The 26540-nt window shown below is 57.6% G+C and overlaps 2 protein-coding genes across 2 annotated transcripts; one reads left to right on the forward strand and one right to left on the reverse strand.

The window, feature by feature from the left end:
• Nucleotides 1-445: 445 nt before the first annotated feature.
• On the reverse strand, nucleotides 446-8047 carry BESB_007780 (uncharacterized protein; the record flags this gene model as incomplete). The annotated part of the gene is made up of 11 exons (XM_029359532.1): nucleotides 446-2734; nucleotides 3033-3096; nucleotides 3406-3596; nucleotides 5123-5327; nucleotides 5638-5691; nucleotides 6143-6234; nucleotides 6555-6745; nucleotides 6986-7090; nucleotides 7245-7304; nucleotides 7436-7685; nucleotides 7976-8047. 11 exons carry the CDS (start codon nucleotides 8045-8047, stop codon nucleotides 446-448), a joined length of 3573 nt encoding a protein of 1190 aa, XP_029222445.1.
• An 886-nt stretch (nucleotides 8048-8933) lies between these two features.
• BESB_007790 (uncharacterized protein) lies at nucleotides 8934-25514 on the forward strand (the record flags this gene model as incomplete). The annotated part of the gene is made up of 25 exons (XM_029359533.1): nucleotides 8934-9063; nucleotides 9295-9365; nucleotides 9499-9557; nucleotides 10336-10452; nucleotides 10914-11079; nucleotides 11391-11494; nucleotides 11756-12121; nucleotides 12613-12928; nucleotides 13269-13648; nucleotides 14071-14461; nucleotides 14593-14804; nucleotides 15309-15477; nucleotides 16073-16369; nucleotides 16760-17079; nucleotides 17361-18072; nucleotides 18401-18566; nucleotides 18872-18972; nucleotides 19524-20387; nucleotides 20700-21335; nucleotides 21741-22331; nucleotides 22773-22859; nucleotides 23348-23592; nucleotides 23875-24615; nucleotides 24833-25101; nucleotides 25396-25514. 25 exons carry the CDS (start codon nucleotides 8934-8936, stop codon nucleotides 25512-25514), a joined length of 7629 nt encoding a protein of 2542 aa, XP_029222446.1.
• Nucleotides 25515-26540: the final 1026 nt, after the last annotated feature.

A 26540-nucleotide genomic window follows, 5' to 3' on the forward strand; every position in this document is an offset into this window, starting at 1 on the left:
GAAACGTTGACTCAGGGAGTTTCACTTCCGCCCGCACAGCCTCCGTTAGCTCGCAGCGTGACCTCTTTGGGGCGAAGCCTCACGATGCGCAGCGGATGAGGTTCTGTGGTGAGATCAGCGCGGCAGCTCCGACGGGACTTGCGGCAGGCGCAGATGCATTCGATGCAGTCGACTCTCGCATATTTTTCTAAAATAATACTTTAAAACTACTTTTTGAATGCAAAAAAGCAAGCAAATCCACCGACTCGTCACCGCCTTAGTTCAAAGCCGCGACGTTGTTGCGGACAAATCACCTCAGAGAAACTGTAGATGCACAGCAGTTTTCTAGCGCACACACGACCGCCGGCTTCGCGGCACGCGAAGAGAGATGAAGACCTGTCCGGCGTCTGTCGGTCAAGTAGAATTGCGCACCGGAGGAAGGTGGACGCCCTTGGGCGCCCCGCCTCTACGGTGCGTCAGGTCTCGCCAGCGGCACGGCGCTCCAGAGGCGTCTGGGAAGGAGAAAATCGTGACGGCTTTCTGCCACACTAACAGGCCCGGGATAATGCGAGGCAGAAGTCACGGCGGAGGCGCTGTGCCTCCGCGCGACTCGTGGAGGCCCCGGCGAACAAGCCTGCGCGACGTGCATGTGCTGATGAAGCAACACCTTCGCCGGCTGCGACGAGTGGGTCGGCGCGGAGGGCAGCGCCAGGGCGACGGGCGCGCAGCCCTGGGCGGGGCCCCGCAGCAGGTCGACCGCCTGCGGCGCACCGGCCTGGAAGAGGCCCCAGGGTGCAGCTGCGGATGAAACCGCAGCAGGGGCTGCCGGCAGAGGCCCTGCCGCCACCGGAGGCCCTGCCGCCACCGGCAGCCACCTCGCACATCCGGTCAAGTCCGTAACCACGACGTACGAGGCCCCCTCACCAGCGCCGGGCTGGAAGGGCGGAGGAAGCAGAGCAGCGGGGCAGGGCCCTGGGGGCCCGAAGGTCTCAGAGGGAGGCCGTGCAGCTCCTTCGTTCGCAGGCCGGCTCTCACCCCTCATGTCAGGGTGGGGGGGAGGAGTTGCGGGGAAAGCCACTGCGACAGGCGAGCCGAGGACCACGGCGGCTGGTGCCGGGAAGACCTCCGCGACAGGGACAGAGGCTCCTGCGAGCCGGGCTAGCGGGGGGTCCTCGTCGACGGCAACAGGAGGCACGAAGGCGCTTCGGGGAAACGGGCCTTGCTGCTGCAGATAGACGACTTTGTTTCCGTAACCGGGCAGCTCGCCAGCTGCCCAGCCGAGAGCATGGGGCCTCGTGAGGGGCGGGGCGGAGGCCTCGCAGGAAGGAACGGACAGAGGGAGAACTTGAGAGCGATGCGGCAACGAGCACGGCTCTGCAGGTGGATCACCTTCTCTCGCGCGCTCTTCCGCTCTTTGTTCGCTGGCGGATGGTGACAGAGGCGACGGGGGCCGGGCACAGTCGCTGACTCCTCGTTTCCTCATTCGCGAGGACGACCAGTCCGGCGCTTGGCTTTCGGCCGCTCCGCACCCTCGGGTCTCGCTGACGCCAGAAAAGGCGTGAATGTCTGCAGCGGGAGGCTTCTCCGAGCGGCTGTGCAGGGATCTAGGGCGACCCTGGGAGGCCGAAGGGGTGGGAAGAGCCTGCAGGCCGTTCTCCGCAAGCGCGGATGCAGTCCTGCTCGTGTGTGAAGTGGGTGATTTCGAGCGAGATCTCTCAAGAGCATGGCCCATGTCAAAATACTTTTTGAAAGGCAGATCGAATGTGCGACAGCTCCGATCAAGGGGAAGACTGCTGGCCCAGTCATGCTCCGCGGGGGCCTGCGGCCCTGGCATGTTTTCGTTGATTGGCGCGCTGCGTGCGCCAGAGAAAGGCCCTGCGGCCATCAGTGTCGGCTGCTGTTGAGGAAGGTCCTCGTCAGCGACGCTGGGCAACGTGTCCTCTGCAGAGAGGATCGATGCACTCTGCTGCTGCAGCTCCTTCGGGTGCGGTCGAGGGTCCTCGCGCATGGCTCTGAAGGAGAGGGGCGTAGCGGGAGTGCCTCGTGGACTCTCTTCGTGATTTGCGTCCAAGTACACACCGAGGTCTACCTCAAAAAAGTCGTGAGAGATCTCTTGCGAGTCAGACAGAGTCTGTGGCTTTCGATTGAGAGGCTTGCAACGCAGCGCTCCCCAATCTTCATCGGCGTGTGCATGGCTTGGACCAAGCTGAGAGTTCTCGCGTAGGCCGGATGGACGGTTTCGCGTTGCTCCTTGCGAACCGGCTGATGACCTCGACGCCTCGTCAAGCTTTTCAAGTGTGCGTAGAGGTGACCCCAGACCCTTAATGTCGCCTTGACTCCCAGCGCCCGACGCCAGCGTTTGTTGCGGCGGGAGAGTGGCGGCCCCAAGGTCTCTCCCTTGCCACGGAAACTGCCCCTGTCCCTTTCGGGCAGGCTCTGGGGCTCCTGCGGTGGTCTCAGTGGGCGCTACGGGACGGCCGTGCGCTCGTCGGAGGCGCCAGCTGCGCTGCGCCACCTCGGAGGCACCAAGGCGTCGCTGCGCCCCGAGACAGGCTGTCGCTTCATCGTAAGATTGCGCTTCAGACGTCGGTGCCGCCAGCGCGAAGGTGTAGAGGCTGCGGCTCTGATCCGCTGAGCCTCGCGCGCGCGAGATGAGGTGTGTGAGCACCGCGAGTTTGTCCTGAAGCTCGATTTTCAGCCTCTCCACTTCTTCCGACGGCTTTGCGGAGGGGTTGCTTGGGGACGTGTGAAGCGGCTGCGGAAAGAACAAAACGGCTCGCGGATGCGCGGGAAAATCACGGCAAGCGTGCATATGGCGGGAAGCATCCTAACACATGTATAGCCTTTGGCACGCACGTCGACCGCATGCAGCACGGAATGTCCCTGCGGAAGCGGCCTCACACTGTTGCTTTTTGTGTCAGCGACTCCGACTGGAGCCCCATGGGGGCGCCGCTGCAGATGTGTCTCCGCGCACGACGTCACGCGGATCGCGATGAGGCGTGGATCTGTTGGTTTTTGTTCACGGCGACACGCACAGCGGGCTCCGCCCTCACGCCAGCAGCCGGTGAGTGGCTTGGCCTCACCTGTTTCTGCGCAATCTGGAGTTCTTCTCGCAGTCTGCGCCGAGGGTCGCACAAGAATCAGAAAAACAACTCAAGCAAGGCGGCCGCCGCGGGTAGACCGCGCGCTGACGACGTGCCTTGCTGGCTCTCAAAGAAACAGAGGCATTTCTTCCAGGCGCCAGGTCACTGGCCTCGAGAGGGTGGCGTCCCCCAGGGTGGGGCTATGTGTAAATGGCAGCATGTGAATGACCGCTCCCAAACTCTAGGCACTAATCTTCGTTTTCAGAGTGCTCCCAACATCCGTTGTGATGCAGCTCTCCGACAGAGTGCTTATCCGCACATCACAGCTACTGGCGTGCCTTACTGTTGAATGATTTGATTCTGGCGAGTGATGACGGATTGCGCCTTTGTCGTCTGGTAGTTCGTCTGGGGATGCACCCGCAAGCAGCCCACACGCTGCGCAAATTTAAGCGAGTTGTGAGTGACGTCTGCGTATCTGTGAGATGGATTTAACGTGACGAGGAGAGCGACGTTCGCGTTCCCGCCCAGAGTTGACTGTTCAGAAACAAGCAGACACACCAAACAAACACAGACACAAGCATTCAAACATATATGGGCGAGCAGGGCTGAATTCTGATTATTTCTGGCTTGCTTGCGATCTTAGCCTACGGGACATACGCTGGCCTTTGCATCCGTGCCGCAAGGGGATACCTGCTCTTCAAGTCAAGAAGCAGAAGGTGCCTCTCACATGCACGTCACTTTGTAGGCGAAGGCACACTTTTACGGGTACGCGAACAGAAGAGGGATATTCAAAAAAGCGGCGGAATTCGCGAATACTAAGCCTGCGGAAAACGCCGCATGCGTTTGTCCTCCCGTAGCAGCTGTTTTAGAGGAACGATGCGCTAGGGGGCAGGTGAGAACAACCCAGCCTAAAAATTGGGTAGCAACAGTCGCCGCGACCAAAACGATTTTTGTCAGCGTGTAGTGTGCGACTCTTGAAACTTTTCAACATCTGCACCCCCGGCTGGTAAGATGATTCTAAAACGTGGACTCACGGCAAGGATTCTAGTGAGCTTCGAATGCCGATATGGAATCTGCCGCATTAGAGATGAAGTGATTCTTTCCTGCATGAAAAAACGGGGATGCAGAGTCCCGGAGGTCTCCGGACGTGTGCCCGTGTTCACCGACGAGTGATGCAAAAGGCACATACGATGGTCGGAGGCAAGCCTTGAGGATGACAGAAGACTGCCGTCGAGGTGATCTCTGAAAAATGCTGGTGACTGCATGAGAGTCTAAGGCATGTTTAGCGTGACAGCCCTCTGGATATTCATCGCGGTAACTCCGCAACCATGTAGCACTAAACCCGAATTCAGTTGAGTCATTGATTTGTTCTGAACCTGAGTGACTCTCAGTGACTTAGTACATGGTGCAGACAAAGTTGATCCCAACCCAGCCAACAACAGATGTGTACTTCCGGTGACACTTCTGTGTTGCATTCTCGCCAGTTTACCGACGTTAGTGCCGAATCCCGCCGCGTCAGCAACGCAATGCACTGGCTGCATATGACAAGACAGACAAAGGAAGCCAGTGCAGGCGTCAGCTGAACAGAGAGGATGGATTCACTGGCTCGCGTAGCACTGTCTGTGTTAGAGAAACTATTGACCTGAGGAAGAACAGGGATTTGTTTATCAGTTTTCCCTCTTCAGATCTGCGCTGCAAGGCCAAACCACACATCGTAAAGGAGACCAAGCCCCATTTGCTCTGACCCCTCTCGTGACTGGGTCACTATTTCATAATCCCCAGCAAGCCGTCTGTTGTTATGTGCTGTCGTTGTATGGCATCAGGTACATGTGCCATGGATCAGTCATAGCAGGCTCGGCGCTTGGACGTGGGGTACTTAGGGGCTGGACGGGAAGCCAATACTGACAAAGCGTCATCGAGTGCCGCTCTGAAGACACTTCATGCACGGATTGCGGCTAGAGGCGCAGGGGATGGGGGTATCTCGCTCGGCAGCAAAACGAATGAACATTAATGGCCGCAAATTCCGCCCTGCTCCCCGTGCCCATCCTCACAGCCCTCACCTTTGCTTGCGGATCATGCAGGAGGTTCGGTCTCGCGCTTGCGTAAGGGCGCCGCAGGACCGCCAGTCTTTCACTACCAGCGAGGTCAACGAGGCTTAGCCTGGCGGTTTTCCGAATGCCGTAGGCCTCTGCTCCCCTCCCCTTCGTCGCTGGTGTGCGTGTCGGCGTAAAGCTCTCTACAATGATAGAGAAGACGACATGCGATCTGCGAGGCACATAGGCGGACTCCGGGGAGCGAGCTCCAGTGGGCGCAAAGCCGTGCCTATACTCGACGTTTCCATGCTGCAACGTTGCCCCTACAAGGCGCAGGCGACGATCGAGTTTCGGCGTTTGCGTGCGGGGAACCCTGAGGCACTACGGAATTCAGAAATGGGGGTATGCCCTCGGCCGTGGGTAGCGAGTGTGCGGATTTTCTACAGATAGAAGGCCCGCTGTGCTGCGCAGGGAGTCTGCCGCCTTGCTCGTGTTTGTGTGCGTACTCATCAGGTCGCCGTCGTTCCCCCCTATCCACGCACCTCGACGACATGACGTTGAAATCGGTTCTCGCAAATCTGCGCTTGCGGTCTGCGCTGAACCAAGGAGCCGAAAAAGGTGTCAATACCACCGCAGCATCGGTCCCCAAGTCTTTCAGAGTTCATTCCACTTCCCATCTACACGTGGTTTCGTGGGTACCACGCTGCGCGTGGTCCTCGTTTTTAGCGACCCAGGCATACTCGCAAACTCGGGCTCCTGAGTTGTCTTCGTGTATAAAAAGGCAGGGTAACCCTTGTACGGCTTGCATCTACTTGAGTCTCAGTTTAAGTAAGAAGTAGTGAGTGGTGCATTCAGGTGACTCGGAGGCACATCACATCCCCCCAACAGGCAGCATCTGCAACTGTTCCTACATGTCGGAGCACTGCTTTCGTTTGCTTCATCTGCCTGGGCTCCTCCTAAACAATTGATTTCCGCCTGAGTCTACCAAATGATTCATCCAAAGAAGCGAGTCTTACAAAGCCAGATAACCCCTAAAGCTAATCTTACTGCTGCAATGTGTGCAATACGTCGGCGACGGTTTCGACTTCTTGCTCGTGCATGCCCTGCACGTAGAACCCCCGGAAGGGATCTTCTTTCACCTGTGACCGGAAAAATCACATCCGCGAGGCAGCAAATCTAGTGAGTGTCGCTCCACTTTATATATAAGTTGGTCCCGTGGCCAGTGGCTGGAGCACGGCTGCCCAAGTATCGCCATACGCTGCTGTGTTCATCGCTTCGTTGTAGACGGTAGCATCTCACGGCATACGTGACCATGTTACTTCCGATTCGTCGCCCCTTCGATCGAATATGAGGGAGACTATGTGGACAGCTAAGAGATCGCATGAACGCGTCCCATTCGTAGAGGCAGAACGCGTTGAAATGTGGTGCGGCGTGCTGTTGGAATGGCGTTATTTTGTACCGGGAGGTTTTCAGCGGGGTGGTTGTTTCCTCCTGCTCCATCTTGCAACAGGTCGTTCACGCGTTCCATGTATATCTCTATATAAGCGACCTTCACTGTAAACACCGTTGTTGGTCTGTCATTGCTTCCTCCGCCAGAGTTTAAAAGGCTCTCCTTCGGATGGGTGTCACCGGTGGTACCCCTCAGCTGTCCTCTACGGCAACTGTTTATCTGTGCAAAAATCTCTGCATATACGAATGGCATCCCACACACGATGTTGGATTGCCGAGAAACTGCTGTTTACGTTCAGTAAAAACGACGTGCGAAGCGACAACGCGGGACAGATTTCTTCAGATGCGTCGAGAGAGAGAGGAGCTTCCTTTTGTTGAGCAAGCTGCTGTTGCCTTCGCTTGCATGGCAGTGTGTCCTCCATCAACTCGAGGGTTTCTTACCGCTGGCGGCCAATTCGATCAAGCCCGCTTCTTTGAAGGTGCCAAAAATGCTGTGTGTCTTGCCACTTCCCGTCTGCCCGTATGTCAAGATGCTGCCATTAACCCCTGGACGAAAGACAGGTCCATGGGCCAACAGTAAAAATATTTCCGTAGGGAGCTCATGTTCGGGGATAACATGAGCGCTCGCCTTACCACTGCTGGCAAGCTTCGCATCAAGTGAAGGTTGCAAGCTCCCTCAGGAGCACTCTGTCGGTCTTACCTTTCAAGAGAGGCACAATTAGCGGTTTGGCCACCCACTCAAATATCTCGCTGGTGGACACTGCACACCGGATACAACAAAACGGTCCCGCTGTCGCCTTTGTTTTCGCTTCCCTAAAGAAGGCAGCTCTAGCAACTCTGTTGTGTAACGTCGCTCGTGACGACGCTGGTGGCTCGAAGAGTGGCACGTACCTGCCTCGTCGAAGCACCTGTCGAACCGATAAACGGAGCTGCATTTCTTGTAAGCCGTTTGTGGCAGACACTGCTCGTCTAGATCAGCACGCAGGCTTTGGGTTGCCACGCGGTAAATTTGGGTGCACTCCGGCGAAACTGTCCACCCGCGTTGATGACCCTCTTGTTGCTGTGTGTGACACCCACATCCAAAGTACAAAATGGCGCAGCTTTCTATCGGAACTCTGCTCGCGCAGTCTCCGCCATCAGTCTTAAACGATGCGACCGAGAGCAAGAGTCTAACGAAGTCCCCCGCCACTGGAACAGCTGTAGGCGACGAAACATTGGCGGTGGCGCCACTCGGGGGTGTATCTAGCAAGGGAACTAATCTGCACAGAGTAAGAGAGGCGTTCTCTCATGAAGCAGTTATATATATATATATATATATATATATATGTATGATTTTATGCGTAACGAGTAGATAGGCACAGCAATATACGCTTGCAAAAAAACGCACTGTCTGACCTACAAGTGTGCAACAGTGCTGTACCGGCGTCTTACTTCTGAATAGAACAGAGGCCTCAGGCGCGTGAACACCTTCACCTTCGTGCTGGCAGAACGTGCGGAAGACATCATTGTGGTTGTAGGACTTTTTTCGTTGGCAATCCCAAGCCATAGGGTCCGGGCTGTGCGCTCTACCAGAAATACGGTCATGCAGTCAAGGCCGATGCCAGCTTTGAATAGATCACCAATCTGCCCCGCGGGAACGAGCACTTCCTCGTATTCACAGCTACAGCGTCAGTATTGACGTGCGGCCAACGCCACTTTGGGCGCTTGAGACGGATGTGCTCCTGTGGTTTTTTTCGTCGAGACGCGAGTCCTGGGCAACGAGACTGCTTATCCGAAGGCCCACGCACGCATTGTCCGGTAATATATTACCCCTCAGCCGGCTCACCGAAAATGCCGCCTGAAAAAGACTCTGTTATGCTGCTGCGATGGGGCGACAAATCAATGTACATTCATCTATTTTCTCAAATTCTTCAAAGCCCTTCGTATGCGCCCCACGGATAGAGTCGGGGCCCTCGCGTCCGGGCGAAGGCTGTGCATGTGCGTCTTTTCGTGGGCGTGCCTCACGCAAAGGAAACCGAGGGAACAAATACAATTTCAGATCCCCCATCACCGCTTGGAAAAGAACCAGTGGGGAGCACGGACGTTTAGTGCAAGTGCACCCGAAATCTGGTCCATCTATAACGAATTCAGATAATCGGACAGAGCCACTAGCGATCTGACGCATTTACAGCTGCCAGTATCCAATCCAGTTGATGGCCACAAAAGGCTGCTGGAGGCGCTGGAGGCACGGGCCCTGTCATGCTTTTCCTGTTCTGTGGACACCAGATGAATTGAAAGCAATAGCAAGCTTGAAAGCTGCTAGTGGCGAAATGATTCGCGGTCTAGTCGATAGTTACTACTGGGTTGGGTGAGGTGTCTCAGCTGTCTCTGCTCGCGTGTTTCTATCACAATGGGAATGCTAGTCCGGCAGCTCCAGAGGCTCGTGAAGGATGTCCGGGCTGGACGGCTGAGCAGCCTGGATCCGGCTGCGGCGATCATCAGAGAGAACGCGCACAACTTTGGGACGTCGTTGCCTCCAGGTACAATACTTCTCCGCAGTTACTCTGCCACCTGGTGTATGTGCAAGCCGGGCATCCAGCGGTCCACAGTTGCGCCTTGAGGAGATAGACCATCAGGACCTTTATCGCGTGTACAGTGGCTGAGCAACATCTGCTCCTCAGGGTAGCGGGATCTGCCGCGAGTTCGTGCAGTGGCCCCCACGTGAAAGGCTGCGGACATCTCCTTTGATCCGCCCTCCAAATTCTGTGTAGACGCCTTAGTTGACTACGCGGAGTGTGCTTGTGCGCTTGGGCACTATGACAAGGCCGCCGAAGCCGTCGAGGTGAGCACCACAGGCAGGACCGCTGCGCTTCTCACCCACCTCCCGTCGTGGCCGCCACTTCACGCGCGCGCACTGGCAGGCAACGGTAAACCAACAAATGGAGCTTCGGAAGTGGGTGTTTCTTGGACTTCAGCTGTACGAAATGACGGAACCTGAGGATTCACAAACGCTCGCACGAGCAAAGCTACTGCGGTAAGTGAGGCCATGACAAGCTCGTGCCTGTCGTTGCTCCTCAGAATAGCGCGCCACGAATTCGTAGCAAACGGGATGGCATTTTTTTCGAGAGTGTGAATTCACATGCGATGCGCCAGGGCTGCCCAGGTTCCCGCCTCGCGAGGGCTCGTGGTATACTGTCGGAGGGCATATGCTCAGGGCATCTGCTCGGGGGGGGGAGGGGGGGGGGGGGGATCGGGGGGGATCTGCTCACCGATGCAGGTTGCTAAGGAGCACGAGTCAGGGAACCAGTCAGCGCGTGGAAAGAAAATAGATGCGCACCAACCGGAGGTTCTGTCAATTGTGTCGTGCTTGCTGAATTCATAGGGTTCTCCTGGAAGCACAACGTGCGAAAGAGCTTTGTATGACTGGCATGCACCTTGTGCGCCAAATCCTCTTTGCGCTCTCATTCGTGGAGGAGGCGATACGAATCAATCTGACCGACCCCAGGAAAGAGAGGCAAGTTGTCAGTTTGCTCTATAACATCGATGAAGCGTCCCTGGTACACTATCTGATGTCATTTCGCAAGATTGAGCTCGCTGGAGCGGGCACCGAAACCCGGCGTGCTTGAAACGCGGAACACAACCAGGCAGCACACAGCGTTTCTTAAGAACTGTTCGACAAAGTCATTACGTTGTGCTCTTCAAAAAAACTAGCGAGCACGTGTTGCACGTCCTTCTTTGTCGGCTTCGCGCAGCAACAGGAAGCTGCTTCCTATGCGCTTTTCTTCGCACCTCTTTCCAACGCATGTATTCAGACAAGTATCGGCAATAATGAGTGCCAGTTTGATCTTCCTTACGATAGTTCGTCCGCTGTTGAGACCAGGATGGAAACAACATTTGGTTGATGCTTTCGAGAATTTTCTTCGAGTTAGGTGAGCATGCGGGGCTCGCGGGGGGCGATGACGAGTACACACTCACACATATCCGGCTGTTGTCTCTCCGGTTTTGTAACCAGACGTCAACTGTCTCTACGTCGTTTCAGTGATTCGGCAAGTTCCGGATCCACGTGAGCTGCGATAGTGTTCGCCTCAGCTGGTCCGTACTAGAAGTTTTCTGGAGCAGCGTGCGGCATGTGTGGCATCTCATTGATCTGGCTAGGCCGCAGCACTCTTGCGTCAGTCCCAGCAGTGAATTCTAGGATTCATGCGAAGTACTCCTCACCTGAATGATGCAGACAGCATGCATCGCTCAGGCGAATACAAGATCCATGTCGGCAAACGGTGAGGGCCGCACTAGTGGCAGAGGATTTGAGAGACTACAGACTACCGATACATCATTCATTGAGATACGGGTGTTTTGTGGGTGATGCCTTCGCGGCGTATTCGCGTTTCAGTGCTGCAGCCAGGAATCCCGCAGTCGAGCGCGGCTCCAAAGAGCGAGTTCAGTCTGCGAAGGCGGCACCCCAGCAGAACGCGTTACATCTTCCCTGGAAGATTAACTTGATTCTGCAGTCCGCGAGTTGCTTAGAAGACGCGGGACGAGTTGTTGATGCTTTCAAGGTACGTGAGTACAGCGCAACGTCCTGCAAACCGTAATTCTCCATTTTGACTCCCAAGAGGTGTGGAATGAACTCGTGAGAGAGCGGCGTGTGTCTCAAGCGGGCTCCAGCAGCGTGGCTTCCGCTCCATGGCCTCCCTCCTACCGTGGAGGGAGGGGCAACCGTGGCAAAACGGGCTTGGCATGCGCTGGATCAGGGGATGCCTTTGCTTTTTTGACTCAAACAAACCGCAGAGCACGTGCAACTAGCTGGCGCTGAAGATGCGTCTAGCCGCTGGACCAGGGTGCAGAAGGATTGTGCTGCCGCCCGCAGGCCACAGACGAGGCTGTCAAGCTCCTCGCAGAAGAAGGAGCGAATCCAGGATATCGCGCTGACGCCCACAGCGAGCGGACGGTCCTCGAGTGGAAAGTTATGCTGTAGGCAAGGACTCCAGACAGCACACGCCACGCTTTTACGCTCGGCCGTTACAATGATAAACCCAGATACTGTCGAGTAAACCAAACGTGCGAGAGATGCACACTTGGTAGGGGGCCTGCGGGCGAGCCGGCCCAGAGATAGATAGATAGAACGACAGATACATAGACAGATAGATCGGTGGTAGATAGATAAAGAGAGAGAAATGCACGTCGTCGTCTCTGAAACAGATGTGACCCGAAATCTGCGTCCGGCTCCTTCAGGGCTCGGGCGACGCTGGCCAGCGCCTCAGACGCCCTCGTGACAATTGTCCGCAAAGAAGCGGAGAAGAACGTCTGGTCGCGAATGCAGACGGCAGCTGTTTTCGCCGCGCGTTCGCCAGGGCACGAAGCCGCAGCGGGGCTCGCGAAGGCGTGGTCGCTCGTCGATCCCGAGTTCTTCGCTCTCTTTTCCAGGAACGGCTACGACTTTCAGGGGAAGCCTGAAGGCAGCCTGGAAGCCGCTGTCGCAGCGCTGCAGGCCCCCACCGCTTCTGCGAACGAACAACTCGCTGCTGTGAAGTTGGCGCGAACAGCCATGACTCTGGGCCTGTGGCCTCTGGCTCGCCTGATGGTCACGCGGCTGAAATGGTAAGCGGAATCCGCAGAAATAAGATGCCCCACAGCGCAGCTGCCGCCAAACGTCTGTTCCGGGTAGCAGCAGGCCAGAGGCGCGGAGGAATCTCCCCGCGGCTGTGCGCAACACAACCGCGCTGTTTCTTTCGTGGACGTTTTCTCCTGCACAGCCGCTGTTAATCTCCATTCCTCTGCGGATCCAAGGTTTCAGCGTTGTGCCAAGAGGAATACCAGATCACCATGATTACCCTTGGTAGATTAATACATGGTGTTCAGTTCGTTCTATATGCACACTAGCTGTCATCTTATCTACACTCCGCTGATGCACTTAACATGACGGTCATGGTAAGCGCAAGTAAACTTGAATCCATTAAACAAAGACCTTGAAGATTTAAAACCGCAGTCCCTCTCGCAGGATATATTCTCCAAAAAGCCAGAGCGGCTGGACGGAGCTGGATGTTCACTGCGCAAATTCGCATCCTTCGTGGGATATCCTGGATCTTCAGCTGGCGAAAGCTCACCAGTCGCTGCACGCTCATGCAGGAGCTGTTGTCAATCGAACTCGACGTCCGCGTCTCGGAGCTCCGGCAGCAGGGGTCGGCAGACCAGGCGATCTCGCCGGAAGACGAGGACCGGAGGAGAGACACTGCGTTGACGCGAAGAATTCAGGCCGTGAGAGGCATCGAGGAATGCCTAGACAACGCCGAACAAATCCCGCTCTGCTCCGACTTGGTGGAAGAGTGCGCCGTCAGCATGTGGAACATGGCGAGGCCCCTTTTCCTCGAACCCTATCGCAGCCTCGTGTACCGCAGCCTTCACAGAGTGAGTGCGAGGCCGGCTTCTTTGGCGACGCCCAGAAACTTGAGCAAAGATGTGGCGATTCCAGCTGATGCTGCAGAGAGCAACTGAACGGCATCCGCGGAGCCCGTGTCTGTGGCCGGAGGTATTGCCTCCTACTGGCAGGTGAATGGGGGGGGGCGGGGAGGGCGGTTTGCCCACAGGCGACTTTCAGGGCCGAAGTAGCTTGAATCCTGGCCTCAGGAATTTCTGCAGACCTGCCCATGTTGTTTACTGTTCGTTTGGAAGCCAAAGACGAAGAGAGGTCGCGAGAAACATTGTCTGCTTCACGTGTGTCGATGCGCCCGTCTGCCGTGTGGGTTAGGCAAGCGAAGCTCTCGAGAGGATCCAGTCTCCCCTTGCCGCACTTAGAGTCAATTTCTTGTACCAGGTCGCGCTTTGCGAAGCACACGAAGACCTTCCTGCAGTTGCCAAGGAATCCATCGAAAAAGCTCTCTCCATCGATTACACCAGCCCGCTTGAAGCCGCGACACGCCCTTCCTCAGGCGCTACCGAGGGAGCCTACCAGGGGGAAAGCGCAGTGCTGCGAGAGTTCATGGAGTCGTTAAGTCTGCGGCCCTTGGACCGGTACTTCAAATTGCTTTATGAGGCTATCAAGCCACAGGTGGTGACAGACGATGGAGCCGTCACTCTTGATCAGCTGCAGCTTCTTGCGGATCGAAGTAAATCCGACCTCTCGCTCAGGTACGCGCCGCAGGGCAGCTTCTCTGTTTCCTCTGCTCACGTCTGTTTGCTTGCGAAGCTCTTCCTACAGATGCATTTCTAACACACCGGAAGCGTGCCCTGTGCGCCCGAATCAGATGCTGTTCGTCACCTCTCACGGTTGGGCCCGGCGCGCTACTGTGCGCCAGATGCGGCCTGCCACTTCGGTGGCGGGGTTTGGGGGCATCTCCAGGACACAGGGCGAATGTGAATCCTTTTTTATGCTTCTCGGATGGCCGCTTGCTGTGCTTGGCTGTGCTCGAATCGCATGAACGCTTCAGAAAGAGGAGATGGAGCCATGCCGGACACACATCAGGAGACAGACGCCCCCCCTCCCCGTTAGGCCTTGCTCACGATACCACTACGTCCTGTTGCTCTCGACTGCAAGTCTGTTCCCTCCTCAGGAACTATCTTCCCAAGATCGAGGCACTGCGCGACCAGTCCCTCGCGGAATTGGCGCAGGCCGAAAGGGAGAGTTCACGTCGCTCTGTGGGCGTGGAACAGGCCGAGATGGACAAGTATGCGCGCGAGCAAAAGGTCGATCGCCTCGTGAGGCTCCTCAGCCAAGTTGCGCAGCAAGCGTTTGAAAACGAGCAGTTCACCGTGGCCGCCAACTTGTGCAAAACTGTGTTGAGTCTCGTGAACAACCGCCAAGGCGAGCTTGCCAGCGTCCTTGATGGCGGACGGCTGACATCTGAACCGACCGCGGGCGATGTGTCGCTCCCGATGAAGTTGATGGTGCCGGCTGAGAATACGCAGACCGCCATCGCAGTGATCCAATCGTGCTATACGCTGGTACGCTCCTTGCAGCTTGCTGTGAGTGCTGAATCTTTGTCAAGGCCTCTTGAGCTAGGGATGAAGCTGGCGCTTACTCTCAAACGCCGCAGAAGACTGGGTGATGCAGAGGATTGTGTTATGCCGCGCAGGCGCTTTGCCTCAGCGAAAGCCTCAGGGCAGACTACAAAGAACTCCCTGGCGTGGATGTGGGCAACGGAAAAGACGGCGACCGCTCCGCCGGAGATGGAGAGGCAGCGGCGACGCCTCCCAGCAAGGGAGCAGGACAGAACACGGCAGCGGAAACGGCGACGAAAATAAAACAGAGTATCCTCCAGCTCTTGCTTGTTGGCGTTCGCCTCAGGTAAGAATCTGGCAGCTGGAGAGCGCCTACCCGCAAAATCATCCTTACGCTGCCAGTCCTCCGCTTCTGACCCAGGTGCGTGAGGGCGCTCTACACGAAGCCGTTTTCCAGCTGCATGGTACAGATTCTATGGCCAAATGTAACAGCCTGAGTCGTCTGCAGGGTACAGTGGAGACTCACAGGTTTACAGTTCCTCCGACCGCTTTGCATTGTGCCTCTAGGCTGAATCCAATATAGATTTAGCATCCACCTCCAACTACGGCAGCCGTTGCGTTTGAACAAAAACCAGCAGCATACGAACGTTTCAGATGAGCTTATATATCTGTCCCTACAGCAGTGTAGGGCCGGAGGCCCTGGTTAAACGGAATGGACTCCGCCAGCCACGATCACAGCTCCAGTGGGAACCGAAACCTATATCTCTTATTTCTGGATTCGGGATAATAAAACTGAACTAGGCAGAGAGAACTAAGATATCCTCCTGTATCTGATGTTTCGTGCCTGCAGCAAGGACTTTGGCCAGCCCTGGCTGATTTGCAACGGCGCCATTCACTTCTGGAATCTGCACAAGCACATCCTGGAAAGCAGGTCGTTTGAGCGGACGAAGAATTTCGCTCTGCTCGAGTGCGTGCAGGAGCTCCAGACGCATCTCCTCATCAAGTCTGCAGTGTTTCCCGTCAGATTCGACGCTGTTCTTCGAAGCATAACCCTCTTTCTAACTCAGAACGCTCTCGTAAGTCCGGGTGAAAAGCCCCAGCCGTTTGTCAAAGAAGCCCCGCAGCCTGCGCCTTACCAGGGGACCGGAGCTGAACAGCAGGAACTCGTTTCACGGAGAGAGGACTTCTTCTCCGATAAAAGTCAGGCAATCCGAGCTCCTCAGCGGCGCTACTCGGCAGGAATCACTCGACGAATTGCCTGTTCTACGTATCTCGAGCTAGGCAGGCGCCAAACGCGCCGCTCCAGCAATCAGGGAGTTTGATACTAGCTGTCTGCTGCTGTCCCCGAGCGCCGGGCAAACGTTTCCTACTCACCCAGGCCGCATTGCGCTGAACGCAACGGATTCAAACGCAGTCCGCACTGTGTGCGCTCGACATATGCATGCGATGTGACTCCAAATCACCTTGCGAAGGAGCTGCGAAACGAAGACACTCGATTAGCCGGCTCTGCGTATGGGGTAGGCACGCCCGCGTGCACGTCTCAAATCTCCCGGCACAGGCGTCGGCCTCTGCGCAGACTCGTGTGCCTTGTGGATGATGCGACCTGCGTGTCAGGCCCTGTCAAAGCAGTCCGTGATTGAAGAGGCTGTAACTCGAGCGCTTCCTTTTCTGGGTCAGACCGGCTGCAAGGACTTTGTCGCCTCTCTCTTCGAAAGCGGAGTGGCTGCCTGCGCGACTCCCGGCTGGATTGAGCAGCTGCTGAAAACGAATCTCAGCTGCGGCGCCGCTGCCCCTCCTGCGCCAGCCGCCAAAGGCGGAAAGGGGGCGAAACAACCTCCTCCACATCCTCGGCCCCCTTCTGAGATCGCGGGCACCACCGGCGGCGAAATCCAAGCGATCTTTCTGATGGAGGTACGAAACGACGAGGCCGGCGCCGCCCCGAGCCACAGCCTTTGACCTCAAGGCAGCAGTGGCGCAGCAGGGGGTATGGTGGCGGCATCGAGAAAAGCCGAAGTACACGATGCGACTTGCTACCCGTCAAGCCGCCACCCGAAGAGGCCACGGGCGGAAGGGCTCGCCGCAGGCCAGAATCCTAAGTAGCAGCTGCGGCCTGCCTCGCTCCATTTGTTCACTTCAGCGAGGATCAAACAGAAGATCTGTCGCAGTATTCAGCGACGCGACGCCTGAGGCTTCTGATCGGAGGCAGCATGTGGAAACGCGAGCCCTTTCTCAGCCTGCGAAGACTGCCTCATTACACACGTCTGAAAGCGGCGTTTGGCTTTTACGGACTGCGCACCGCAGCGAATTGCGAAGGAGACCGACGTGCAAGTGAAAGAAGGTCTGGTCACGCGCTGCTACGACCTTATTGAAGCATTGGCTGAGGGCTCCGAACGCGACAGTGACCTGAAGGCGGAGCTGAAGGCCCGGCTGGCTGTCAGGACTTTCAGCGCGCCCGCAGTCTTCACCCAGCTCGCCCTGGCGTTCGCGCTGGAGGCCGTCGGGGAAGACTTCCACCAAGTGCCCTACACGGTGGCGCCCAACCTCAGCAGGAGGAGGCGACTCTGGATCGGCATAAGCCACACAGTCATTGGTACATGTCTCTCTGCTCTCCACTCAGACTGGTAAGGCGAAGCAAGCAAAGGTAATTTGACTATGGGAGGAAAAGGCATGCGAGCTTGCGAAGCGCGGCAGGACTCTTGCGGAGTTGGCTGACTCAGCGCGGCCTCGAAGTCGCTTGTCCGGTCTGAGGCTTTCGAGGGTACTTGCGACCCTCTCACTTTGCTTTCAGCTACAGGCAGTCAGTGAGAGAGAGAGGGAGAACGTCGAGGCCTGTGAGCACCCACCTTCCTACCTCCAGCCCCCCCCCCTCTTCACTCGCCCTCCGGCTCGGTCTCTTTTGCAGGTCCTCTCTGCAGGCGGCGCGTGGTCAGCGTCTGGCGCTACTGCATTTGCTGCAAGCCTGCGAGTTCGCGAAGTCCACGCGGAGCCCATCTCTTGCTCTTTTTGCGACGCGGAGTCTGTGGAACGTCGTGGTGCCGCTGCTGCGTGTCCCGGAGCTCTGCGCCGACGTGGTCACTGCACTGAAGATTGCGGCGCCGATCGCCGCTCTCGCTAGCCGCTCGGAGTCGCTTCCTACGCTCGTCAAGATGTACTTTGCCCTCCTTGCGTGCCTGGCGGCCGGGAAGCAGTGGAGACAAGTCGTCGCGGTTGCGGACAAAGCGTTCCTGCAGCTGCCCAAACACGCACACGTGCAGGTCCTGAGGTTCCAGCTGCTGGCGGTGTGCGGGAAGGAAAAGCATCCCTTCGTGGAGGTCAGCGAGAAGGTGAAGAGCGAGAGCAACTCGGAAGGCGAGCTGCTTCTGTTCTGCGCCCGCGCGCTGCCCGCGGGGCATCCAGATGCCGTGAAGCTCTACGAAAAAGCGATCGAGGTCATGGAAGCCGCTTCGGACATCAAAGCTGCCGACGCGCACCTCGAGCTAGCCGAGCTCTGCGTCCTTTCCTCGGCGGCGTGGCAACAAGCCAGCAAACACATCGAGGCCGCGCTAGCGCTTGCTGCCGAAGCGGATGACATGCAGCGGAGGCGCAGCTTCCTCAAGGCCTGCAAATCTGAAAAGGTAAGACCCCCGGCCTGCGGCGCCCTCAACACTCCCTGCGCCCCAGGAGTCTCCTATCGAGAGCAGAGACTAACGGCTGCAACTACATGAGTGGGAAGTCACCCCTTGCGATAGAGAAGACGGTCCCAAACACTCGCACCGACTCAGAAGCAAGCAGGCGCGCTTTGGAGGCAGCGACGGGGAGACACGCAGACAAGAGAGACCCCATTTGGCGAGGCAACGCTGAGGAGGCGATAGAAGTTTACACGGCCGAGCGCTCCAAGATAAAATCGTTTCTGTCTGAAGCGCGTAGTAGATCACTACATCCAAGGCTGTTCCTTCGTTTCAGATCGAAGCTGACGGGCGCCAGACCAGCTTCATCGCCGGCCTGGGATTCGACGTATTCCAACGAGCAAAGACTTTGACAGCGCTGACAACGCCGATCCCGGAAGACTTCGTGGCTGCCCTCACAGACGCTGTTACCGCCGTCGTGGAGCAATCGGCGACTCGGGAAGGTACGCTGTCGCGGAGACACGGCAATCGGGGCAGAGGGACTCGAACCCTGGCACTGCATGGCTTGCCTCGTGTTCACAACTGCGAGCCCTGCCGCAGCTTCAGCGTTAGCCAGCGGAGGCTTTAAACGCCAGCTCGTTGCCTTCAACAGTGCGCACGCCTCCACACGCGCCAGTTCACCCTTTCGATTGCTCGTGGCGACTCTGAAATCTCACTGCGTGGCGGCCGTGTTGCGGCAGAGCAAGAGGGGTTGTGTTTCGTCGTCGCGTCCTACGGCTGATTCCGAGGCATGCGGCGCTGTTCCCAGACTGCGATGAGGCATGCGCCGAAAAGGCTGAAGACGCAGGTTCAAGCTCCGCGGACTCGGGAGACCAGGAGAACGAGCAGAGCCGCGTCGAGGAAGCGACAGTAAGTGTGGAAAAAGCAATTGCTGAGGGGCTTGAATCCTGTGTGCCGCAGTCTTTTTCTGTGACTCCTACATGGCCAGCCGCTTGGTCTCGTGTCTCAGCTCTTCCGCGGCGTGAGCTGTGTTTTTCTTGTTCCATGAGCTGTTTTCACTTTCCTCTTGCCGTCTTCAGAGTTTGGCGTGTGCTCCGCGTTCAAGGTGCCTCGGAGTGTTCCCTTTGTAGTTTGTGGCTAGATGTACATCTCCAGTGGACTAGGTGGCGAGGAATCTCTGAGTCTTTAGGTGGGAGTGGACGAGCGCTGGCGGAGCCATTCACGTACAGAGGGAGGCTCTCCTCGCTTTATCGGAGCCTTTTCCTGCCTTTCTCTGGCTAACGATCAACAGAGTCACCTAACACATAAGCAATACAGAGTATCTTAATGCAGTAAGGCACTGGAATTGGACGCTTTTAGCTGTCTTAAGCACTCCAGTGAGGTGGCGACGACTTGCCGTGCTCCCCTTGACAGGAGTAACACTTTCGCTGTGGGTGTCTGCGTTTCTCCGGTCGCTGCAGCCTACCTCGGCAGACCCCCCAAGGCCAAGCTCTCTTCTTGACCTCAGAGAAATGTCGAAATTCCTGCCGTTAGAGAGGAATCCACCGCCTTCCGAAGATCCTGCATGCGATTTGAGTCCGCCCCCCGTGCAGATGAACGCCCGAGGGTACCCCAGCTCGCGGGAACAACGGTGGTTTGAAAACTATTGCCTCACTGTCCACGCCTCCCGCAAACTGCAGCATCTGTTGCTCCAGCTGGGCCTCGAGACCTGGGTTATTCCGCTTCTGCATCGCCACGCCGAGCTGGTGCGCACGGCTGAGTCCAACCTGGGATGGCCACTCGATAGCGACTTCCTTCACCTCGAGCAAGCACTTCTGAGCCTGCGCCTCGCGAGGGCGTTTCATAGCTGCGAGAGTGCCGCAGGAGGGACGGAAATGCCTCTGGGCTCAACCGGTCCTCTGGTGGATGCGACGCTGGCTGCGCTTGACCGGCTTCTGCCGGCAGTTTTGAGGCTCCGAGCTACGCAGCCCGAGGTCTTCGCCGCGGGGTTCGAGGGGCAGGCCGCGGCGTGTGTCTACGCGGAGCAGTTTCAACAGGCGTCGGCTTCGCAGCTGTTTGTAGATCTCGCCGAGGAGTTCTTCCTCTATGGAGAAAGCCGCGCGGCATCGGAGTTTGCCCGCGCAGCCATTCGAAAAGCTGAAAACGAGGCGCCGCCGGCCGACCACGAAGTCATCCTCCGCGCCATCGGCTGCCTGAGCGCCATAACGCGCTCCGAGGGACGCGGCGACTCAGCGTGGGCTTTGCTACGCCCGTTCCTAAGTCCCGATTCAGCGTTGGAGAGACTGTCGCGGCCCGCTCTCGCCGCAGTTGCGGAGACGCTCGCAGTAAGTCGAGCCCTCGTAGGGCAAGAGAGCGAAGACAGCTCTCCGGTCTTCTGCAGTTGCGCTTCGAAGCCGAGACCTAGCCTCGGCACTCTTTTCTTCGTGAGGCGAGAGAAATCAGAAGCGGACACCCGGCGGGGTGGGGGGAGCGAAACTGGCAGCACTTGGGCTTCGCCTCGTCTACGGCGGGGGGGGGAAGCCGACTCTTGAAACATCTGCTAGTAGAGAACCTCATAGGCAAGGCAGGAGAGTGCACGCAGTCAACCGCCAGCCGATGGGCTGCGTCGATTCCGGCCGTTTGGTGCCTGTCCTCAGATGGCGCAGCCGCGGTCAGGCGCACAGCCTGCTTCTGATCCACTGCTGCCAGAGGTTATTCAGGGCCTGGTGGAGGGCGAGCGCCGCTGTCGCGCGAAGGAGCCGCCTCCTTTGGAGCCGCAGAAGCCACGTTCTAACGGTCTCCCCGCGACCGAGCCCAGCACGTCGCGGGTCAGCGAGTCCGACGCGAGGCCCAGAGGGACAGGTGACCCGATGCTCGACAGGGAGCGGCCCGCGGGGCCCCCGGCGCTCCACAGCCTGTGCGCCGCTCGGCTGCAGTTGCTGACGGCCGATCGCGTGCTCGCGGAGAAGCAACGCAGCGCAAGGCATGCAGCCTCACCGAAAACCCTCCTGGCAGCAATCGCCGCCGAGGTTTTCCCCCTTGTCGGAGAGGTGGTGGAAGCGCACCTCTGTTCCCCCCTGATGGTGTTCCTTGTCTCGAGACTGCTACCCTTCTTCGAGAAAACAGCCGACATCGCCGAAGGCTGTCTTCAAGCCCCCGACTTCGAGGCCGCTTCTCACGAAGAGTCCTCCGCGGAGCAACTTTGGGCGTCGTTTCGGAGCGTGGACGCGATACACGCAGCCGAGGGCGCGGCGCTGACTGACTTCCTAGTTCAGCTTCAGCGCATGGCCTCTGTGAGTCCGTATCTGCGCACCAGTCGGGCACTCCGAAATCAGCACACGCCGGTAGCACGGCGAGCGGGCGCAGAACGGGGAACAGAGGCTCGCTGGCCAGGCAGCCGGCGTGGTGAGACGTTGACAGAAGACCCGACAGACGCCAGGCAGGAAGTTCCCCGTGGAAAGCAGTCCAGTATGGGGAGTTCTTCAAGCCAGGGTGCAGCGCAGCGAATGGTACGGACTCCGCTTGGGGCGGGAGCCTTCGGCGCAGAGGCCCGTTGGTCCGACGCTCGGGGCAACGCGACCGCTTCCGCGGCTCGCCTAAGCGCGCAAGCCGCCCCGCATCGGCTGCTTAAGAAGCATTTGTGATATTCACGGTCTCAGCTTCTCCGCCGCCTTGCGAGCGTGTGCGTTTTGGCGCAGCTTGTCGCCGACCGAATCGGCGCGCCGAGCCTTCAGCGCGGCTGTCGCCTGGGGCCCCCGGAGCTCGCGTCGACGCTGCATCGTTCAATCGAGTTTTTCGCGGTCGCTCGGGCGCGCCTGGAGCGGCTCTACCACCACTCGCATCTGGTGAGAGAGTTTTCGCCGACAGTCTCCAGGTGCCGCATGGTGTGCCTGTCGTCGTGCGCGCGGGCAATGAAAGTCATCCTGGCCGCCTCTCAAGAGCAAAGCGCCGTGACCGCATGGCTTCGAAAGACCACCCGTCAACTCCACCACGACGCGGGAAAAGTTGCGGAAGCGAAGAGCCGTTTGAGCGCCGCTCTCAGAAGCATCACTGGCCTGAGCTCGTTCCCGCTGCGTGCGCTGAGTGACAAAGCTGAGAAGGATGTCTGCGACTGCGCGCGAAAAGGGCTTGAGAGTGTCGGGGGAGACGCCAGCACGTCTGTCGGTTTCGGGTTGAACGCAATGGAAATATCGTTCCTGAGCGAAGTGGCGCTGCTGAACCTCTACATCGCTCGGGCTGAACAAGAAATGATGCAAATGGAGAGTGCTGGAGACTCCAAGACCGACTCTGTAGGCACTGCCGCCACGCGAGCTCATAGAGACTCCAAGACCAGTAGAAAAGCGCAGTCTTACGCGGGGCTCTGGAGGGAATCGCCTCTCTCCTTTTCCGCCAGCTGCGGGTCTTAAAGAGGCGCTGTGCCGCAGAGACAGCTCTCGCCATTCCTTGTTGTGGTGGTGAAGCCAACCCAGGCGCCGTATAGCGGCTTCCATCATGCCGACACCGCAGACTCTGGCAGCCCTAACACTCCTGGCCGCTGAGTTCTCCAAGTTGCACGAAAGCGTCTCGAGCTAGAGTGTGAACAGCCTCCTCTGCTGCGACGAGCATTGTGCTTGGGGCACTCACAGTTGTGCCAGAGGAGCCATGACGATCGACAGCTTGTAGACACAACTCGATTTCAGAGGGACGCATGGCGGCCTCCGTACCCTGAATCACCCTTTCGGATCCTGCAGGCTTTTGAAGTTTGGGAGGCGCATACCGCATCCTCGTGCGGGCAATTGCAAATGGTGACAGAGGACTGTCGGAGTTTCCTACTCGAGGTGCGCCTGACGCCGAAAAACAGCGGCAGCAGACACGCGTTGTTGTCTTCGTAGGAATGCCCCGGTCTACTTCCTACAGCATGCTGTGTTGTCGTCATTTGCACTCACCATTTTTTCGTGACCCATGACGCTCTGCTGGGATGTCTTACACATTTTAAAGATATTCATATTCAATGGCTTGAATATACTAGCATCATCTACTCAAGTAGGAGAATCAGATCTAGAGAAACAAATAAGTGGATGCACTGAGCCAAAAACCGATTCGAACGGCGCTGTGCGTGCCTCGTTCGGATTCGTGTTCACTCGCAGACTTCAGCGCTGGCGCTGAGTAAGGGGAAACCGCCGACGGCCGGCGCGCCTCCTTCGCGGATGCCTCCGTGGCAAGACGAAGCTGCGCGCCTACCGCCAGAGAATGACAACGCCGCAGCAGCCCTCAAGGATGTGGAGACTTGTTTTGCGCACTGCCTCGCTGCTGGCATGCATGACAGGGCCCAGATGATGTGTCATCTCCTCTGCATCTACGGGGGGGGAATAAGACCGAAAGCAAGTCAGAAAAAACGTTTCACTACGCGATGATCCTGCACGCGCTCCACACGCTGCGGCAGGCGGAGTGGCTCCACAGCTCCTTGTCAGATCCAACCGTCTTTGAGAACGTATGCGAAAATGAACTGCGGCGCATCCGTGAGGCTTGGATCCACCCCAGGAGAGTCCCGCGGGCGCAGCAGCTGGAGGCGTAAGTGGTGCACGTGAATCCTAGGCCCCTGGAGACACGGGTAAAAACCGTGGCGGCCGACGACAAAACCCAGGCCTGTAGACGTGCCTGAGTGTAAGATGAAACAAGCAGGTAGATCCTCCTCATTGACTGCCTTATCTTCTTGCGGCTTCGCTTCAGGTGTTTTCTGCGGACAGAACAGGGCAGGGATACGGCGCACCCCCCACTGAGTCTTTGCAGAGTTGATGAAGCCAAAGAAAACGCGTTTGCAATTCTTGCCTGTCTCGCTACTGGTGCTCTCAGATACCTTTCTCAGAAACGCCCCTTCTGGAGAATTCAAAGGAACTTGCTGACCCTGCCCTCCAGCTTCATTCTTCAGCAGGTTTGTCCGCGGCAGCTCTGTGTCGCCTCACTGCAACACCGAGGCCACGCGCTGCAGCTGAGCGCTGCCGTCACCCTTCATGCGCTGGAGGGAGATAGAGGCCCGGATTCGGTTCGCTATTTCGCGGAGAGGCTGGCGCTCCCCCCGCAGCTGCAGATGCAAGACCCCCCAGAAGAGAACGGCACCCACGACCACATCGAGGCGTTTATGGTGCACCTGTTGGAGAACCTCGAGCTGCGGCTGAAGCGGATGTGGTTCCAAGAGAGAGTTCAGTCCATCCACGACAACAGGGCCTGCAGAGATTGTGCTCCCCAGCACCTTCTCCTGTTGCTAGACCCCTGCCTCGTCCGGTATCCGTTTGAAAAGTTCCCAGTTATTACCAGGCTCTTCGGTCCCCACGTCTCGAGAGACTACAGCCTTCACCTCTTTGTTTACAGAATGCTGCAGGCTGAAGCCTCCTTCTCCATGCCCAACAGGAGATCAGTGACCGACATGCGCCTGCAGTTTGCACGCGACAGTGTGACCGTTTTAGGCGATCCGCGCGTAGGAGACAGCGAGAGAGCGCGTTCATCCGCACAAATTAATAAGCCAAAGGACCTCGACCAGCCGGCGTCACCACAGGAGCTTCACGCCTCCGATCGGTGCCTGATTCAACGTGCAAAGTAAGGAAGCTGCTCGGCGCTGGGGAGCGGGAGGTGGCGAGGGGATGTGTTCGTAGCATCCGATTTATCCATACAGTTTGCCGCATCGTTCCTAGAGCAGCGCGTTGATGCGCATGGGCCTACGCGGTAAGAAGGCTTATCAAGAGCTGCAGCGCTCCACTTCTGGCCAGACTGGTATCAAAAGGCATGCACCGTGTGACTCCAATGCGTTTTACAGCTACACCATGGAGGATTTCACCGACTTCGTGTGCACTCAAAGTCCTCAAGTCGTGTGGACGCCGTCCTTCGAGCTGCTCTTGCAGAGAGGCATTGATCCCTCGTTCCTGGTGGATCTCGATATGAGTCATTTAATACTCGTTGGGAGCCTCGACTGGACCTCGCACAAGACTGCCGTTCATCAAGAGAGCCGACAACATTCCACCCCCGCCCAGAGAGCTCTCTTCGCGCGGAGACACTGCGACTTGGCGCTCCTCCTCTCTATGCAAGGTCCGCCCGTAGCCGGCCTCATGGATTGAGTGTATCCCCTAGCTCGTGACAAGAGTGAAAAAAAGCAGACATCCTCCACAGAAGCACAACCTCTGAGGGCCGGGACGTCTACGCTCCACAATGTCCGCCTTGCGGAGCTGATGCTGATCTCCTCTGCACTCATCCGCCACACACACTTGGCCTGCGCTAGTCTGTCAAAAACCGCGCTGCAATTTGAGCTGCATCGACGCGAACATGCATGTCCCCGTGAGCCAGTTCTGCATGCCTGCAGGGTGGTGATGCTGTGTCCTGCAGGTGTCAGTACCGTTGTTTTGAGCGACGAAAGTTCTACACCCAAGGCTGACGCTCGACAAGGCATGCGGATTCTGAACGAATTACTCAAAGGCCAGCCATCGCTTATGAACATTGTGTAAGTCGTTGGTGACGCACACACACCAGCGCGACAGCACCGGCTCTGCTGGCGTCTTGCATGGACGCGCTTCTAGTTGGTGGTGTATGAACAAGGTGTTCCGTTGCCTCAAAATCTGGCACACGAAGCTTCGCCGCACATGAGCGACGCAGAGAGGGACACTCCGGGCAAAGGTACTTCCCTGCAGGCCACACGCTGCTATGTCTCTCCTCCTGTTTCCGATGCTGTGCAGCACGTGCGTCGAGTCTAGCTCGAAGTATCCCACAAGGCGCACGGTGCCCGCGTCTGGGGCTTCCGCTGTGCCTCTGGAATCTGACCTTCGCAGAAAGCCACTGGCTGGGAGCGTTCTGGCTCCCTGTGATACGGATTTTAGGAAGAAAAATCCTTCGGTGCGAGATGCTTCGCCGGAGAGCTCTGCTCCAGTCGCGAACGAAACAGCTGATGCGCATGTGGTGCCCTGCACAACAGTACTCTACGGGATTCCATGGGTCGCATCGGCCTGCCCCGGGAAGGGACAAACCAAAGGAGACAGCGGGGGAAGCACTGCTTCGTCAAAGACGAAACCAAAGCTGTGAATCCCCTTTTCAGCATTGCGTGCGCAGGCCGCGCGGCACGCAGCTAACGCGCAGCGAGACCAAACACACGGACTGCCTCCGCAGCTCGCAACCGCCCATGAAGAGGAAAAAGGCGTAGCCCGCAAATCACTCGGTGGTCCAAGCTATTCACACGCCACACGCCTTGCTGGAACCTGTCAGACTCGTAGACTGGAGACCGAGATTGGTGTCCAGCGGAAACACTCTTTGGCGTTCTGGCTGCTGCGCACAACGCTAAGCAGACAACTCACAACTAGTCTCTACGATATCGCGGGACCTGGAATCGGGTCATGCACACATCCAACTCCTGCTCATTGGATGCACCACAGCAAATCACCGTGGGCCCTTTTATCGGTAAATGTGCGGCGGATGCCGACGTGGGATGCCATCATCGGTCACGGGAAAACCACATGTACAAACCCTGTCTGCTTCCGCAG

This window comes from Besnoitia besnoiti, chromosome I, assembly GCF_002563875.1.
Source record: "Besnoitia besnoiti strain Bb-Ger1 chromosome I, whole genome shotgun sequence".
NCBI lineage: Eukaryota > Apicomplexa > Conoidasida > Eucoccidiorida > Sarcocystidae > Besnoitia > Besnoitia besnoiti.